Below are 19,011 nucleotides of genomic sequence, written 5' to 3' on the forward strand. Positions count from 1 at the left end.
GCTTAGGACTAGATATCAAATAAACTCCCAATTAACTTATAGTGCAGCCTAGCCCTAATTTGTCAGTGTCAATGAAATAGTGCAATATCAAGGACAACCAAACTTGGATATACAACCATGTTTATACCTAAGGTTCCTTTTTGGTACTCACCAACAAGGATCAACCGTAATTATTTTCAGTCAGAAAGTGTCCTGAGTTTCCAGAAAATTGTAACTTATTACATTTTAAAAATTGAGGGTAAATTAAACGTTTCGGTTCTGGTTTTGGAGCAAGTCCAAGTTCTTGCAGTGACTAATACTTCAAAGGAAGGAAGGTGGGAAGATTTTCATACTACTAATAGCCTTCTTTGAATTCAGCGTGAAAAATACTGGGTAATTTCTATAGTTTCGGCCATTTAGGGGAAACAAACAAATTTTTAAAAACTCTTCTATCTCATCATTTCAGTAAACTATGATATTATTATTTGAATAGAAGTTAAATGTCAAGAAAAAAAATACCGCAAATTATTATTTTTGGGATAGCATTACATTGACCAAGGAATACTCTCAAAGTGTAAAGTTTCCCGAACAAAGCTCGGTCCCCAGCTACTTGTCAAACAAAGCAATAATGTACGTAATTTCATAAAATTTTTACCTGAGAAATGTACAAATGGAAAATGCATTTCTCGTAAGTGTAAGCGAATCTTAAAATGATAGAATTTGTAATGATACGATCTTAAAACGAGCAATTTAGTATTCTTATTCAAAACACCAAACACCCGCCACTGGATCAAAATATGCCCGCACGGCGCAATCCGGCACGGTGGGAAGCCCCTCTCGTACAATTTAAATTACGTACATAATCCAAAAATAAAAAAAATATGATTTAGAACATTTCAATTTTTGTATACAGAATCCACTATTTTTAAACTAACCTGACCAAAAAATAAAATAAAGTAGTAGCCGACAAAAAAAGTTCCGTGGAAATTTGCTATGTCACGTTTCATAAAACATTAAAAATAATCGACTTTATTTGAATATTTAAAATGAAAAGTACCGGGGGACCGAGCCGTGGCTCAGTATGTATATTTCGATTGTAAAAGCAATATAAAGGAAACTCGTGTTTTCTTTATAACTAATTTCGGCTTTTATTGTTCAAGTTTCAGTGGAATTTTAATTAACTATGATGTAACTTTAAATGGACAATGCAAAACATTAATTTATTTTAATCTTACACATTTCTGTTATTGTAAATAAATCATAGAAATTTAAAAAAATAAAAGTAGTATTTTTTTAAATACGTTCCTAATGAATGAATTAATATGCGATCACAGGTTAATACAGTAGCAATCAACTACACAGCATTAAAACAGCACAGTGTATGTAAGGGGTGTGATTTATTTCTTGGTACTAAATTAAGTCATTCTTCAAGTATAAGTAAAACTTCAGCATGGGCCTACTCTCTAACGTACTATCATAATATGATTGATTAGCTGAAGGCAGATAAGTCCGATTCAAGCTTATATTGCTTACTATAAAGATTGTTGTAATACAATTAACTTTAACTAGTGGTCGTCCAGTGGTCGAAAACTCGACCAAAAATATGTAATGTACAGGTTTCAAATGATTTAGGCCTAAAAATTTTTTTCCCCGTGTGAGTAACTAAGGACTTCTGGATAATTTAAATATGATATTTATATGTTTCTTACTCAGGAACAATGCCGTTCCGGGACACTATATAAATGGACGTTAACGTGATTATAAATTTGCATTTTACATAGTCAAAATACAATAGGTATTGCACAACCGTGATATGTTAAGTCATTAACCTTGGTTTACTAATAAAAACTACACCGTATGCTTACTCAAACAAAACAAAACTTGCTTACTGTATAGCAATAAATCACGTAAAGAACAAAACAAAATGAAAATGTAGACTAGAAGACTACTGATACCATAGTCATCCTAGGCTACTACTACATGATGTTTCAGAACAGAAGTATGGGGATAAAAATATTAAATAACTCATAAAACACCATAAAATCATAGTACTGTACTTAAGTCTTTCTGGTAATAATAACAATGATAAAAATAAGATAAAGATAAAAATGATGTAAAACACCTCTTATTATTTCTCTTTGTTCTATTCTTTCTTTGGTTTCTCTACATCCACAAGTTGTCATGGTTACTAATCACCCAACGACCCAAGCACAAAATATTGTAGTGTTGTGACAGCAGACAGAAGCAGACGATTGTCAGTATGTCAGTGTCAGTGCAAGATTGTCAGTCTGTAGGTGCGAGCGTATAGGTTGACCTTGACGATACTGATCGATATTTCTCCGTTTTGCTTCCATCTTATTTTTGTTAAATGAACTGTAATATTTCAATAATTGGGAACCTACTGCACATAAAAATTACCGTAAATAGTTACATATATCGTTCATATCGAAATATTAGACTGAAAAACACAGTTAATAAAACATTTTCTTGGGATTTGTGAGGTTATATAATATATAGGCATCATGATGATGCGACTCCAGTTAAGCGAGGTTCTACTGTATTTGCAAGTTAAAGTTACAAATAGAAAACCCATTATGGTTTGTATTCAATGACCGATGTATTATACAAAATAAATTATAACTTATTTTGATATTAATCAGCAGCATTTATTACAGCTTGCAGCACTTATTGGTATATATAAATATCCCAGTTACTATTAGTAAAAAAAAAATAAAACACAAAATTGTGTGGCCATTCAATTTTTATAAACACAGTGTTAAACATTTGACTCTGCAGAATACCGGATGGTAAAGAGTGTTTGGTTTCAAGAAAATAAAATAAAAAATAGTTTAACCTGCTTTACTATTTATTTTGAAAATAATAGATAGGAAACCATAAGGATAGGTATGGGATTGAACTGAAATAATTGCAAGAAAACTTAAATCGTAAAGTCCACAATCTGTACATTGTTAGAGAGCGAGAGAGAGAGAGAGAGAGAGAGAGAGAGAGAGAGAGAGAGAGAGAGAGAGAGAGAGAGAGAGAGAGAGATTTGATAAGGAATCTGAAAAGTAAACAAATAATCGTTTCTGGCGTTCGTTATATTGTACCCCCCTCCCCCCACCGTATTTGCACTCGTGACCACTTTTTGTTGCTTCCTTATCATTCATCCGTCCCAAAATATAATTCCTGTAAGAGTTTGTTTGTAAAATTGAAATTATTATAAAAATATTTTATCTTTCGAGTGTAGTTTCATGGTTATTCTTATCAGATAGAATAATATCGTTGTCATATGTAATAGTTACTCCTTCGCGTTACGCAATTGCGTAAAAAACAGTTCCAGTATCTCGGACAAGATTCACGTATATTTCTCGAGATAAAGAAAATCCGTATAGTTCCCGGTCCGTGGAAACACTGTAAATACTAGGATAAAAAATATTGTATAAAGGAGAAGTTGACTCAAATTTCGACTGAAGGTAAAAATAATCAAAATAACTTAAAATATGAGATGATGAACGGGTAGGATCAAGATTCAACCAATTATAATTAATTAATATTCGACGATCCTTATTAGAGGTGCATCATATTTATTTGGAGTATGAACATGTTTAAACATTAACACGTAGTTAATCACTATCCCAACACAAATAGTAACAAGGAGTAAACGAAGGTTACAGACCGCTGGGTTTTACCGCTACAAAGTAGGGTAGGGTGCCGTACTTCGCTACACTACTCCACGATAGAACACACGATGAGACAGTCTCCGCATTGGTATTGCAGTTACGCTTATCGACACAGGCAGCAGCACCGGTTTGCTGTTTTCATACGTATAAAGTGCACGGGAAGCCATACCTGACTGGCTTATGGGAGAGCTGACTGGCTTTCGGGCGGGTGACTGCCACACCGAGTAAATTACCAGCGCACTGACTGCCAAACCGGGTGGGCACAAAAGTATATATATATAAATATATATATATATATATATATATGAATTTGATTGGATGGTGTTTTTGGCCTCTAGGGACCTCAAAACGAAAAAATAAATCGGTCCCGGGTCCAGGTCTCACCATGAGTACTACGGTAATAGCTTATTCCCTATAGGGGAAATTCGCTAAAAGCAAACATTTAGATCTGATTAGTTTGAGTAATGAGTGTTATGGGCGATACGCACTCTTTAATAACAATTCTCCTTTTATGTCTATTAGTCATAGGGAGCCTAAATAGAATAACTATCAAATCCACATTACAACTATTACTATAACTGGCCCCCTCGAGAAAATTCCAAATTAAAACTCAACATAAAATCGCCTCTGATCTAGGGGAAATTTCTTGCCGTCTGGCTGTAGCATTGGCAGCACTGCTCCCAGCCGAGATAACGAGTCTATTATGTTGAGATAGGGTCCGATAAGGGTGCTATCTGGGGCGGGACGGGAAATTAGGGTTTGTCATATCTAACATTATGAATTATGATTGATTACATTACTTTATTACATGTTTCCTCCGTTGTATCTTTCCATCTTTAAACATGTTTTAACCACACATAATTAATTTATAGGCTACATGTAAACCATCTTCAACAAGTTATTACTTTATTTATTTAAACATCTTATCTTTCGCAAAATAAATATAAACTTTCTTTGTGATGGCCTTCAAAACAAACATGATGACGCCTGTGTCCCTACGCGCAAATTAAAACTCATTTTACGCTAAGGGGAAATACTGATAATCGTCCCCTGAAACAAAATAAAATATACTTTCAACAGGTTATGCAATGCAGATAAACGTTTCCCATTGACAATGTAAATTAATAAGCATACATTATAAATCTCTAGAATTATTTTTGAATAGTTAATGAATATATTTATTCTTAAAGTTCAGTAACAATATCATGTATGAAAAATCAATCTTGGGTGGAATTGGACATAAACGACTTATTTCAGTTGTGTTTTACAGTTGACTTTTAGTTTCATTAATGCTAATTGAATCTTATTTTAAGCTGATTATTTTAAATGTGTGCAGATGCAGAATAACCACTTTAAACATTGTTTTTACTTTTTAGACGTTAAAAGACTATCTTAAAATATGTGGAACGCGCTGATTTAGGTTACAAACAAATAAAACAATAGACCTCAAAATATTTCTCTCATCTCAGTACAACACTACTGTTATTTAAAAACATTATAAAAATGGTGCATAATGGTTATCCTGCTATGCAAATAAACTGCTACTTCGAGCGCCTTTCATTGCACGATACGCAGCTGCAGAGCAGTTATGTTGTGATGATAGTCTATAATAAATTGAAGGCGCTTCGAGTTTCAAAAATGTCTGGTCAAACATCATTATTGTCTTTAATATGTCTTAACTTAATTGTCATTATAATGTCTTTGTAATAATTATTTTAGTTTAAATATTATGAAGAATACCTACTAGTATGGTGGGGTTATAAATTATTTATCTGATATATGAATGTAAAAAATATAAATACAAGTACTAAATATAAGTAAGTATGTAATTCATTAATACTAAATGTAAATAATATAAATATAAGTACATAAACATGTAAGATGAGTTAACACTATTACAGTTAAGCTAATTATTATTTGTTAATTTCTAACAACTATTTTGCAAATTTTAAAACATAACTAGAGAAGCCTCAATGAGCCGCATAGTATGAAACATAACGCCGAGGAAAACGTTACGCTTAAATTCTAGTAATTATAGTTACATCTTAGACTTGTTTAAACACTTGTTAGAAAATAATCTAAATGATCTGCTTCAATTCGAGTTAACATGTTGCAATAAAGTTTTTCCAGTATCGAGAATTGAAGAAAATTGTTGTCTTACTGATAACCTGTGTTAAGTAATTTAAGTTGGGTCATTTTGATTTATTTCTTTGATTTGAGACATCCACCCAATCAAACGAATTTTCTCTGTAGAGAATCCTGAATACTGGGGTGATATCAACCATTTCATGTGCTCCATTTTTTACCCACAAACTCTGGGTTACCAACTGGACAGCAATTAATTGTTAAAACTGATGTAAATATTGTCTAACTAGTTATTGGTAAATTCTCTTAATGAACTGCCTTAGCTCATCACAAATCAACTTAACATCAATAGGATCCACTTCCCTTTGTGAAAACAAATATCAGAAGATCCTCATAAACCTCATATAGTGTAGTCGATGAAAACACATTATCCATTGCACCAATTCTCTTGTGTTTACAATCAGAATCTTGTTGAAAATTCCACTGAAGTGAGGATCAGCTGTTAAATTACATCTATAAGTATAAAAGAGGATGTTTATCTATATATATATAAAATCCAATGTATGTTTGTATATTTGTATGTTTGTATATTTGTATGTTTGTATATTTGTATGTTTGTATATTTGTATGTTTGTCCTTTATGGACTCCAAAACCGCTAGACAGATTTTAATGAAACTTTCAGGCATTATTAAGTGTCGTAACCTAACGTTACGCTAGAAAAGTGGACGATATAGCAAGAGAACCACTTACGTTCGTTGGTGGACATAGAAGAAGGAGCCGTGACGAATCATCCCACTTCAGGGCTCAGTGCACAGTGCAGCCACCCCGCAAAACATAATAACTCTTCCGTTACTCATAATTATAACTGTTCATATATGAAACTATAATGACTTCTACTACACTCGTCTTCCCCATAAAAAAAAAGTCAATATCATAAATTCAAAATTAACTCAACTTTCAAAATAAAATAAATTCACTTTCAATAAAATGCAACCAAAATTTCTTCTTCCCATTATTCAGTAATAATTTTACAAGTCCAGCCTGTGAGGCTTTCGCACAGTCCGTGCAGACTTCCTCAGCGAGGGTGGTGGGCTGCACTGTGCTAGCGGCGACGCAGGAGTTGGCTGAGACTGGGCTTGCCCTAGGCTCTCCCTGGGACTGGTCGTAGGCCTAGGTACAGGTGACATCATCATGGGACTGGTTGGTCGATCCTCCGGCGGGGGTGAATTCTTGGGTACTTGGGGTGATACAACGGGGTCCTTGGGTGATACAAAAATCTCCTCCTCTTCTGCATACCGAGCTCTCAAGTGATCCGCATGACAAAATCGGGGTTTTCCACCAATAACACTCACCAGATAGGTGACCGGACTTCTCTTTAGAATTATTTTGCCAGGAACCCAAGATATCTTTTCATTTCGGACAGTTTTGACATAGACTGCCTGACCTTCTGAGAAAAATCTGCTTCTTCCCCTAAGCCTATCAGCTGCATCTTTTTGTTCCCTGTGTTTTTGATCAATGGATGACTGGAGATTGGGTTTTAACATAACCAACTGAGTACGAGGCTTCCAAGACAGGAACATTTCTGCAGGGGTTAAGCCAGTAACTGTATTTGGAGTGTTGCGGTACGCAAACAAGAAATTATCTAATTTCATTTGAAGAGTGGTACGCTGAGAACGCTGATGTTCCTCAATCACTTGACGCAAAAGGTTTTTCTTGACCTCCTGAACACTTCTCTCTGCAGATCCATTTGAAGCCGCATGATACGGGGGAGTTAATGTGAACTTCACATTGTTGTTATGCAAAAAGGTCTTGAACTCTTGACTAGTAAAAGATCTTCCGTTGTCCGACACCAGTTCAACAGGCAATCCATACGATGAAAACAAGGTACGGAGTTTCTCGATAACCTTGGAAGAATTCATGGAACTCATGATAAATACCTCTAACCATTTAGAGTATGTGTCAATCAAAACTAAAAGTTGCTGTCTCGACTCTGGATCCTCCGCAAAGTCAATGTGTATCCTCTGCCATCGAGTTGATGTTGTAGGCCATTGCTGCAACGGTACTTTAGGTACCGAATTCCTAGTTAACTGACACGCAGAACAAGAGGCCACCACGTCTTCAATCGACTTCTCCATGCCTGGCCACCAGACATAACTTCTCGCCAGCATCTTCATGCGTGTAACTCCCGGGTGTTGATCATGCAACATTTGAAGCACAGATGAATACAGTTTCTTTGGAATCACTACACGAGAACCCCACAGCAAACAACCTTGTTCCACGGACAACTCGTCCTTCTTCCTTAGAAAAATAGCTAGTTCTGGCTCAACCGAGCTCGTCCAGCCGTACATCACAAAATCTCGGACCTTCGAAAGAATCGGATCCTTATCCGTCATTTTACCTATATGCAAGGCAGTAATAGGTGCAATGTCCTTGACAACACAGAAATTGTTCATCACTTCTGTACACACATCTACATGTGAAACAAAATTAGCATCCAGCTCTATAGGTTCCGCTTCTGCTAAGGGTAACCTAGACAACGCATCAGCGTGAGGGACATCCACTCCCTTCCGGTACCTAACCTCCAAATCATATGCTGATAGAATCAAGGCCCATCTCTGCAGCCTAGCTGCCGCCATACTAGGAACGCCCTTTTTAGAGCCAAAAATAGCCGTCAACGGCTGATGATCAGTCTGTAGAATACAGTGTCTTCCATATATATACTTATGAAACTTTTTGACTCCAAAGATCAAAGCCAGAGCCTCCCGATGTAACTGAGAATAATTCCGTTCACTGGAACTTAGCGTTTTCGATGCGAAGGCAATTGGCCTTTCCTGACCATCGATAAGATGAGATAGAACAGCAGCCACCCCTCTGGGACTCGCATCACACGTCAGAACTATGGGCTTTTTAACATCATAGTGAACTAACAAACTTGAGTCCAACACCCATGATTTACTCTCCTGAAAAGTCTTAGAACACACCTCCGACCACACCCATGGATGATCCTTATGTAATAAGTCATAAAAACAGCTTATTCTAGCAGACAGGTTAGGTATAAATGCATGATAATAATTTATTAGACCAATATAGGCTCGTAACTCTTCCTTAGTACTAGGCTCAGGCGCTTTACGCAGCGCAGTTAACAAACTTTCTTGTGGACGGAGACCATCTCGAGTAATCACATGTCCTAAATACTCGATTGAAGATTGCAAAAACTTACACTTTTGTTGGTTTACTCGAACACCAAACTCATCAAGGCGTTGCAGCACCTGCGCCAGACGGGCAAGCCCCTCTTCCTTAGAGCGAGCCGCCACTAAGACGTCATCTAAGTACGCCACCGTTCCTGGAAGACCTGTTAAAATTTGGTCGATGGCTGACTGAAAAATTGCAGGAGCTGAAGACAAACCATATGGTAGCCTTTTTAAACGATACAGACCCTTATGGGTAGCTAGGGTCAACAGATGTTGCGATTCATCCGCTACCGCCAATTGCTGATACGCATTTGAAAGATCAAGGCAGCTAAAAACTGAGCAACCGCCTAGAGTTGCAAAAATATCTTGAGCCTGTGGAAGCGGATAATGTTCCATTTCAATACACTGATTAAGAGTAATCTTATAATCGGCACAAAGCCTAACACCATTAGGCTTAGGGACAACCACAAGTGGAGTGCTCCACTGTGAATTAGTAACTCTGTACGCAACATCCTCTTGAACCATGCGGTCCAACTCACTCTCAACTTTCTCCCTTAACGCAAAAGGCACTGGTCTCGCCTTACAAAACTTAGGGACTGTCCCCTCCTTTAAGACAATATGAGCCTTAACACCCTTAATTTCGCCCGTTCCAGGCTGAAAAACTGACTTAAATTTACTCTTCAATTTAGCAATGTCCAAATCAGAACTGTGATCCACAGTGGCTTTACATGAAAACACATTTTGCCAATCTAACCTCAACTGGCCTAACCAGTTTCGCCCCAACAGAATCGGCTGACTCTTACTTTCTAAACTAACTACTGTCAAAGGCAAACTCGCCTGCTGATTATTATATTTAACATTGACATTCACTTGTCCCAGAACAGGTACATCATGACCTGAATAAGTAGTAAGTTTCACATTTGCTGGCCTAAGTTTGAGGTTAGAAAATTTTTCATAAAATATCTCAGAAGGACATATAGTCAAGGCACTGCCTGTATCTAGAATCATTTCTAAATATACATCATTAGCTACTAGGCCTACCTTATAGCCGTTGTCTGATCCTGATTTAAGGTTGTACAGACCTATCTCTGCCATTGGAACTTCTAGGCCTAGGCCTACCTCTTCCTCCACTTGATGGACCCCCATCCTAGGTGTCGACTTTTTACCATGGAAACTAGAAGATTTCTTGGCTTTACACACTTTCTTGAGATGACCTACTCTCTGACAACCGTGACACTTGTAACTGGCGAACGCACACGCACTAGGCCAATGACCAGCAGAACCACACCTCCAACAAGAGTTTCTAGAATTTTGATTTTCACTACTCCTATGCATGAAAGTTTTAGGCCTATTTTGACTTTTCACATTGATTTTCGCAATGTCCCCACGAGGTTGCACAAATAGGCTTGACTGCGATTCGGCCTGTTCCAGCCTGAGCGCTGACGCATAAGCTTCGTCAAAGTCCAATTCCTCCGACAACAATTTCTGCCGGATAGTTTCATTAGAAATGCCGGAAATCACTTTGTCCCTCAAAGCGTCTTTCAAAAAGGTACCAAATTTGCACGAACTAGCCAAATGTTTTATTGAAACCACAAACTCCGCTATGCTTTCGCCCGGCTTTTGCACACGAGAGTAGAATACATATCGCTCCGCCACAACCAACTTCTTGGGCGCATAATGTAATTTCAACAACGCTGCAAGTTCATCATAGGTCTTAGAATCTACCTCTACCGGTGATAATAAATCGGATAGGACCGATAAAACCCTGGGACCAATAACTGTAATTAAAACCGACACCTCGTTTTCCTTCTTGACATTGTTCGCTTTGAAAAAATGTTTCAGGCGCAACAAATAGGGCACAATGTCCTCCTCACTTGGATTAAATTCAGAAATCCTGCCAACACTAATACTCGCCATTTTTAATCATCTCAACTATAATACGCACTAAAACAACAACTGTTATCGCGTACTACCCTAACTATGATAAAAAGGTTTATTACCGACTGCGCCAAAATGTCGTAACCTAACGTTACGCTAGAAAAGTGGACGATATAGCAAGAGAACCACTTACGTTCGTTGGTGGACATAGAAGAAGGAGCCGTGACGAATCATCCCACTTCAGGGCTCAGTGCACAGTGCAGCCACCCCGCAAAACATAATAACTCTTCCGTTACTCATAATTATAACTGTTCATATATGAAACTATAATGACTTCTACTACATTAAGTATTATTCAAGGAAGGTTTGTGTGAAGTTTGGTGCAGATCCGTCAATAGGGCTCCGCCCCAGAGGCTCTGGAGTTTCCAATGTTAACCTTATGAGTACTGATATTTAAATGGAATTAAAGAATCTTAACAGCTGGTGCAACTAAACAATTTGATTCTGTGATGTTCAATAGCATTAAAAAGTTAATAGGTTTACCAACAGGGTGCAGCACTATACTTATTTTTAATTTATGAGAACAGCTAATTTGCAACCAAAAGGTGAGTGAGCGTAGCGAACGAACTTCAACCTGGAGGCGAGTTAGCGTAGCGAACGAGCTAACCTGAAGGCAAGTGAGCGCAGCGAACGAGCTCCAACCTAAAGGTGAGTGAGCGTAGCGAACGAACTTCAACCAGGACGTGATTGAGCCATGCGAACGAGCTCATCTTGAAAATGAACGAGCATGTGACATAAAACCACAATAGGACAGGACGACGTCTGTCGGGCCAGCTAGTATATATATATTTGGCAGTGATAAATTCAGACACCGCTGAACCGATTGCCACGAAACTTGGTACATACGTGTAGAATTTCATGGAATAGGTTTATACAGCATCGATTTCATGATCCGTCCAATAGGCTCCGCCCCAGTGGCTCTGGAGTTTCCCATGTTAACCTTATGAGAAATGGAATTGATGAATCTTAAAAGCGGTTTCAATTAAACAAGTTGGTTCTGTTCTATGATGTTCAATAGCATTAAAGTTACAAGGATTACCAACAGGGTGCAGCACTATTATTTCTTTTACATTTATGACAACAGCTAATTTGCAACAAAAAGGTGAGTGAGCATAGCGAACGAACTTCAACCTGGAGGCGAGTTAGCGTAGTGAACGAGCTAACCTGAAGGCAAGTGAGCGTAGCGAACGAGCTAACCTGAAGGCAAGTGAGCGCAGCGAACGAGCTCCAACCTAAAGGTGAGTGAGCGTAGCGAACGAACTTCAACCAGGACGTGATTGAGCCATGCGAACGAGATCATCTTGAAAATTAAGAAGTTAAACGGGGCAAAGCCTGCGGGTTACAGCTAGTTGCATATAAATCTATAAAAAATCAGTTACATTGATCATTTATGAGTGAACTCTAGAAATAAATCAAACTCTAAGTGTGCGCAAAGCCCTGAAGGAAATTACCTCTTTAGTTACAATTCACATCTCCGCTAAGTCAATATAAGCTTTATAATTATACCTCAATCGTAAAAATCGGTTTTGTATGGCTGGGAAAGGGATGCTACAGAAAAACCCCTTATTATACTAAGTCCATCCTCATTCTTCTGGTATAGAGGCAAAAACCAAACACAAACATATTTAGTGAAGCCAAACCATAAAACATTAAAGTATATGAAAACATAACAGTGAAATAGAAAACATACTTCCCAAAAAATTGTATAAAACTGGAAAATGTACCTTTTAAAGGTCCCAAATAAAAGCCCTATGAGTTTGCGACAAATTCTGACGTCTGCTTAAGTTTTGGAAGTCGAAATTACAAAAATTTTACACTTGTTTCAGTTTTTCGCTAACAACTCCAAAACTGACGCATCCTAAATAAATCTTTGTTCAGTGTTTCTTTACAAATAGTAAATTACTAGCTGCCCTGACAGACGTCGTCCTGTCCTAATGTGGTTTTATGTCAAGATGAGTTCATTTTCAAGATGAGCTCGTTCGCATCGTTCTATCACGTCCTGGTTGAAGTTCATTTGCTACGCTTACTCACTTTTAGTTTGGAGCTCGTTCGCTGCGCTCACTTGCTTTGAGGTTTAGCTCGTTCGCTACGCTCACTTGCCTCCAGGTTGAAGTTCGTTCGCTACGCTCACTCGCCTCCAGGTTGAAGTTTGTTCGCTACGCTCACTCACCTTTTGGTTGCAAATTAGCTGTTGTCATAAATTTAAAAACATAATAGTGCTGCACCCTGTTTGTAAACCTATTAACTTTTTAATGCTATTGAACATCACAGAATCAAATTGTTTAGTTGAACCAGCTGTTAAGTTTATTTAATTCCATTTAAATATAAGTACTCATAAGGTTAACATGGCAAACTCCAGAGCCACCGGGGCGGAGCCCTTTTGACAGATCTGCACCAAACTTCACACAAACCATCCCTGAATAATGCTTAATAATGCCTGAAAGTTTCATTACAATCTGTCGATCGGTTTCGGAGTCCATACGTTCAAATATATATATAGGCTATATATATATATATACAGGGTTGGGCAAATGTGTGGATACCCCTAGTTAACTTTTTAATGGGTGACACCAGGAAAACTAAACTCCACATAACTGCATAACAAATAAAACTGCACTTTTTGGACGGTATCCCAATTTTTCCCGGGACCCCAAAATGGGGTATTTTGGGGGTAGCTCCAAAATTTTAAACGTAAAGCCCCAAATAAAAAATAAAATTTTAAAGGCCTTTATTAAAGAAGAATATCAGCGAAAACTAGAGGTTTCTATCTCAACCCAGTACGACATGGCGATTATTTTAAATTTTCATCAGCCTGAGAGAACCCACTTAAATGTAGGCATCAATATCCCATATTAACTTTTTAGCGGGTTAATCTTAATGATTGATAATTGATAATTGAATTGATACCAGGAAAACTAAACTCCGCATACCTTCATAAGAAACAAAAATGCACTTTTTGGTCGGTATCACAATTTTGCCCAGGACCCACAAACGGGGTATTTTGGGGGCAGCTCAACAATTTTAAATGTAAAGCCTCATCAAGTGACACCTCATTTTAAAGGCCTTTATTAAATAAGAATATCAGAGAAAATTAGAGGTCACTATCTCAACCCAGTACGACATGGCAGTCATTTGAAAATTCATCGTACAATTTAACCTCATTAAAAGTTTCTCTCAGGCTGATGAAAATTTAAAATGACTGCCATGTCGTACTGGGTTGAGATAGAGACCTCTAGTTTTCGCTGACATTCTTCTTTAATGAAGACCTTTAAAATGAGGTGTCACTCGAAGGGGCTTTACTTTTAAAATTGTTGAGCTGCCCCCAAAATACCCCATTTCGGGGTCCCGGGCAAAATTGTGATACCGACCAAAAAGTACATTTTTGTTTCTTATGAAGGTATGTGGAGTTTAGTTTTCCTGGTGTCGCCCATTAAAAAGTTAACTAGGGGTATCCACACATTTGCCCAACCCATTATACAAACTTCCTCTTTTATAAATATATAGAAGATATGTGTGTTGATTGGGGTTAAATATATTTGGAATCGGCTGAGCCGTTTATTATCAGTAGCTTTTCATAGTTAAAGTTATTTTAACTAACATAGCCAAAAACAATTCTTTGTTCAGTTGGTTGTGAATGTTTTGTCTAGCAATAACTTCATTGCAAACAATCTAATGTGCAAAAATCAAATGTTAAAAACATCTCACTCTGTGAGTTGCTTATTCAACTAAATTGTATTTGTGTTGAACATTTTTGCTTCAGCAGATTTTCCATTTAGATGAGATTTAATATCTTGTAGTTTCAATGTCAGTGTCAGTTAACATCTATATCATGAAGGATAAGGAAGCTGTGTTCCTAATTTAATTTTAGGCTGTGTTTCCATTTGCACCCAATTCCACAACAAATAAATAGGCCTAATAATACTTTTACAACTAACAAGTGATGTTGTCAAAAAATGTTTCAAACCTTTTGTAAAACTCTAGTTTGAACAACACATAAAAGAAGTGCTATAAACAATTGTTTCAACTTTTTGTGTAAAACAGAAATTTTGTTTATAATACCAATACCATTGACTAATACTGACAAAACTGTTAAAAAATCTGATACTTTATTTAATATTACACTTTAGCTTTTGTTTTATCACAAGAGTCGTCTAAATTTAAATGGTAACAAAATTAGTCTAGATAAACAGCCTTGTATTTCCTGGAAAGGTAAATGAATACTAAACTAAAGTTAACATGAAACAAATATATTTTAAAATAACCAATACAGAAAAAAAACAAGATTATAAAAAAATATTCAAAAGAGGAATTCTTTACTTTTAAAATGACAAAACAAAAACCAAGAAAAAATTACAAAACTTGAATTACGTCCATGGCAATGAAGAAGGTGTGGAAGGCACCCAATCCAAAGGCGGAAGGGGTGATGGAGATGGGGAAGTTGGAAAAGAAAGGGTAGGTGAAGAAGGAGAAGAAATGTGCTGTTGAGTTGAAGGAATTTGTACGATTAACCAATGTTGGGTTGAAGGAAGTTGTTGGAGTCGACGATGGTGTTGAGTAGACAGATCTTGACTTTCCCAAGGATGTTGAATTGAGACAGGTTGTCGAAGTTGTTCATGCTTTCTTGTATAAGACTGTTGAGTTGAAGGAGGTTGTCGAAGTTGTTTAGGTTGTCTCATTGACTGTTGAGTCGAAGAAGGTTGTCGTCGAAGTCGACGATAGTGTCCAGGATCTTGACTATCCCAGGGCTGTGGAGTTGAGACAGGTTGTCGAAGCTGTTCAGGCTGTCTTTTATAAGACCGTTGAGTAGAAGGAGGTTGTCTGCATCGACGATACTCTTTAGTTGAAGGAACTCGTAGACTCTCACAAGGCTCGGCAATCTTGGGTTGAGCTGCATTGCACTCTTTGCATGGACTATTTCCCATTACCTGTAGATAATAAAGAGTTGGATTACAAATGTATTCAGGGGTCAAGGTAACTAGATGTCAAATACATCCCCCTTGAGATCTGACCCTTGTCGGACTATACAATAGTCAAAAACCACACCAGAGATTGAGGGTTGAAATCCCATACTTATCAGTTATGGCATGCTACTCAAGAGCTTGGTAGGAGAAGTACTATAATCCATATTTTCTAGCCCTTGAGCTTTTTCTATAAATAATTGAAATATTACCTTCGTCAGCTAGCACGTGTATTGTTAACAATGTTACAAATAAAATTTGTGTTATAACAATGCCTTTTGGCTGAACAGTCTGATGATGGGACAGTGATGCTGAAACGGCCGTAACATTGGTAACAATAATACAGGAGCTGGCTGACTAAGGTAATATTTAAATTTAGGAGAAGTACATCTAAAATAAACCGTGAAATGCTTAGATGAAAATTTACGGAATGAATCATTGTAAAATTCCCATTTTTTTCCCATTTTTTTTTGTCAAACTGCAGTAAAAAACCCCGTTTTTGATGCATGCGTTATGGGTCTAAAGTAGCATTTTTACTCTCTAGGGAGTAAATACCCCCGCCGCAGCAAACCTGCAGACTAAGCGAATTTCCTTTTACCCGGCTGGATTTCTACTAAAATATTCCCTAAAATTGTCAGATTTATTTCCTTATTTAAATTAGTACTTAGGTTTGCTGCTACAGAAAAGGTATTGAGGTGTGATTTTTTATTGAAATGTTGATAGCTTAGTATGAAATAAACAAAATTGCCAAAAATTTATTTATTTTTTTAACAGTTTTATTTAACAGTATTTATTCTCCATAAGAATAGCATGGGAATTTAAAATTTAAAATTTTTTCGCTATCTCCGTAACCGTTGGGCAACAATACAATGCTTCAACATACAAAATTATTTATTTTTTTAAGCTCTACAAAATGGTTTGAAGAGAAATTATAAAATTTTGTGTTTTTAGGGTCAAAAATGGGAAAAATCAATTTTTACCCCATAAAATCCTGCATAAACCCCCGTTCTCATAGTCTGATTATGCTGGTTCCCGAACTCGTTCGAATAAACGTAGGTTTACATGTTTGTACCAAATTTCATCAAAATCGAATCACTTTTGCTAGAGTTATCGCGTTAACGGACACATATATATATGAATTTCAACGAATGGTGTTTTTGGCCTCTGGGGTCCTCAAAAAGAAAAAGTATATCGGTCCCAGGTCTAGGTCTTACTATGAGACCTACGGTAATAGCTTATTCCCTATATGGGAAATTCGCTAAAAGCATTTCATCCCCTAGGAAGTAAAAATCAGCTCTTGTTATAACTCAGTTGTAAATATCGATTGTAAACAATTGCATGTATCTAAAGTATATATTTAATCGATTGTAGCTTATTGTTGCCTTATTGTAAATAGTTTGACAAATCTATGGTATAAAGTACACTAACACAATAGTAATAGATGAAACAGTTGAATCACTTACCTACTTAACAGCTGCTTGTTTCCATTAGCAAATTCAATTGAAAACAAGTTAGAAGTAGTTTTGAGAGGTTATCTTGAAATGAAAACTATTTTAGTTTTGTAACATAACATAGTTTATTTAAATAATGGTGCAATATGAAGAAAAATATAAACAAAAAGTATGTCCTTTCAACCCTTGCTCATTTTCCTAGCTCAGGTTGAGAATAGTCACTTAACGCCCAAGTGATGAAATACTATTCTTCCTTCAGATCAATACAAGTGTAATTGTATTGCTATACGCTACAATACATTGTTAGATTCTTTTGGATATACAAGGCATGTGTCTCATTTTTTACCCTCAAAACACAAAATTTACCAATTTCTCTTTAGACCTTTTTAAAGAGCTTAAAAAACAAATAATTTAGTATATAAAAGTACTTTTGTACGGTTATTGGTAACGGAGAAAATTAAAAAAATTGTAAATTTAAAATTCCCATGTTATTCTTATGGAGAATATTATAAAATGTTGCAGTTTGCTTGTTTATGGATATATTTTGATCAAACTTGGCAAATTTAATTATTTTATACTAAGCTATTAATATTTTACCAAAAAACACACTTATTTAGTTTCCTTGTAGCGGCAAACCAAGGAACACGTAAAAACTAGCCTAATGTTTTTTTTTAAATATATTTAGGCCTAATTGAAAATCAATTCAGACATATGGAAATTTGCTTAGTCGGCAGGTTTGCTGCGGCGGGGGTATTTTTCCTAAGACGCTAGGCACGAGCCCGGAATTGTTTTTCACATTACTTCAGGCTAGACCTAGGGGTTTCGGCATTATCACTTAGATAAAATCCATTGGTGATTTGGCGGGATTTTAACCCGGGACCACAGGCACCGAAGTCCTGCGCTCTAACCACTAGACCAGCTCGCTCCCCATTGCTTTTGTACTGGAATGTATTATAAATTATAATTGCTTTGACTATTAATACGTAGAACTAAGACACAGAGAAAAGGCCATGAATCTATAGCTTATTTTCAACCAACAGGTTTACAAAAGAAAAAAAAACCTTTAAATTTGGGTGCTGCAACACTCTGGCTTACCGAATGCTGGGTTTTGTAACGTAAAAATATAAAATCGAACAAAAAAGTGAAAACTTGTAGGAGGTCTGGGAATTTTTTAATTTTCCATATAAATTTCCTTGAAAATTATCAAGCTGTAAAATGCATTTTGGTTTAGGTGTGATTGAAACAGTTGTCTCGAACTATTGTATTTTAAAATCTTAAATTTTATTCTTTCTCGAATGCTATATTTATTTTAACGCTGCGGAGCAGCATGGGTCCTCTAGTTGTATTTTAATATAATTACCAGTAACCTTTTAAAATCAATTTACTTTAAACTAAAGCATCCAACTTTGGCAATGCATGATAGTCATAATATGAAAAAGTTTTAGGACTGTGCATCAATATAATGTTCTCTAAAAAAACAAAGAGCTAATTTTTATAATTACAAAACTATTGTACTCACATGTTCATAGAAAAGATTTACTCCACGATTCCATGTATGTATCAAAGTGTTAAATACACCAGCCATTCTCTATAAAATGTGAGAGAGCAAACATCAACATGAGTTGTCAAGCAAAGCAGATTCCGAAGCAACATCTTCCCCTTCTCTCAGCACTGGATCATGTGTTGATTCCAAGTAAACAATCATCTAGTGTTAGCCTCTAGTACTGT

The 19,011-nt window shown here is 36.5% G+C and overlaps 2 protein-coding genes across 2 annotated transcripts; both read right to left on the minus strand.

Annotated features, from left to right (window-relative positions):
• Positions 1-6,773: 6,773 nt before the first annotated feature.
• LOC129003603 (uncharacterized protein K02A2.6-like) lies at positions 6,774-10,853 on the minus strand. Its single transcript, XM_054431901.1, has one exon. It carries the CDS (start codon positions 10,851-10,853, stop codon positions 6,774-6,776), a length of 4,080 nt encoding a protein of 1,359 aa, XP_054287876.1.
• Positions 10,854-15,183: 4,330 nt separating this feature from the next.
• LOC129004505 (protein TALPID3-like) lies at positions 15,184-18,905 on the minus strand. The gene is made up of 2 exons (XM_054433115.1): positions 18,803-18,905; positions 15,184-15,799 (listed from the first exon to the last, which is right to left on the minus strand). The coding sequence occupies exons 1-2, from the start codon at positions 18,866-18,868 to the stop codon at positions 15,239-15,241; spliced, it is 627 nt and encodes a 208-aa protein (XP_054289090.1). The 5' UTR covers positions 18,869-18,905; the 3' UTR covers positions 15,184-15,238.
• Between the last annotated feature and the right edge of the window lie 106 nt (positions 18,906-19,011).

Source organism: Macrosteles quadrilineatus, unplaced genomic scaffold (genome assembly GCF_028750875.1).
Source record: "Macrosteles quadrilineatus isolate MER2022 unplaced genomic scaffold, UCM_ALF_1.0 Scaffold_9__3_contigs__length_116548681, whole genome shotgun sequence".
Classification (NCBI taxonomy): domain Eukaryota; kingdom Metazoa; phylum Arthropoda; class Insecta; order Hemiptera; family Cicadellidae; genus Macrosteles; species Macrosteles quadrilineatus.

Bases quoted from the DNA above. Each gene is read 5' to 3' on its own strand.
- LOC129003603 (XM_054431901.1), bottom strand. From the start codon at position 10,853: ATGGCGAGTATTAGTGTTGGCAGGATTTCTGAATTTAATCCAAGTGAG.
- LOC129004505 (XM_054433115.1), bottom strand. From the start codon at position 18,868: ATGGCTGGTGTATTTAACACTTTGATACATACATGGAATCGTGGAGTA. The intron at 15,800-18,802 runs GTGAGTACAATA...TATTATCTACAG, and splicing joins TAAATCTTTTCTATGAACAT to GTAATGGGAAATAGTCCATG.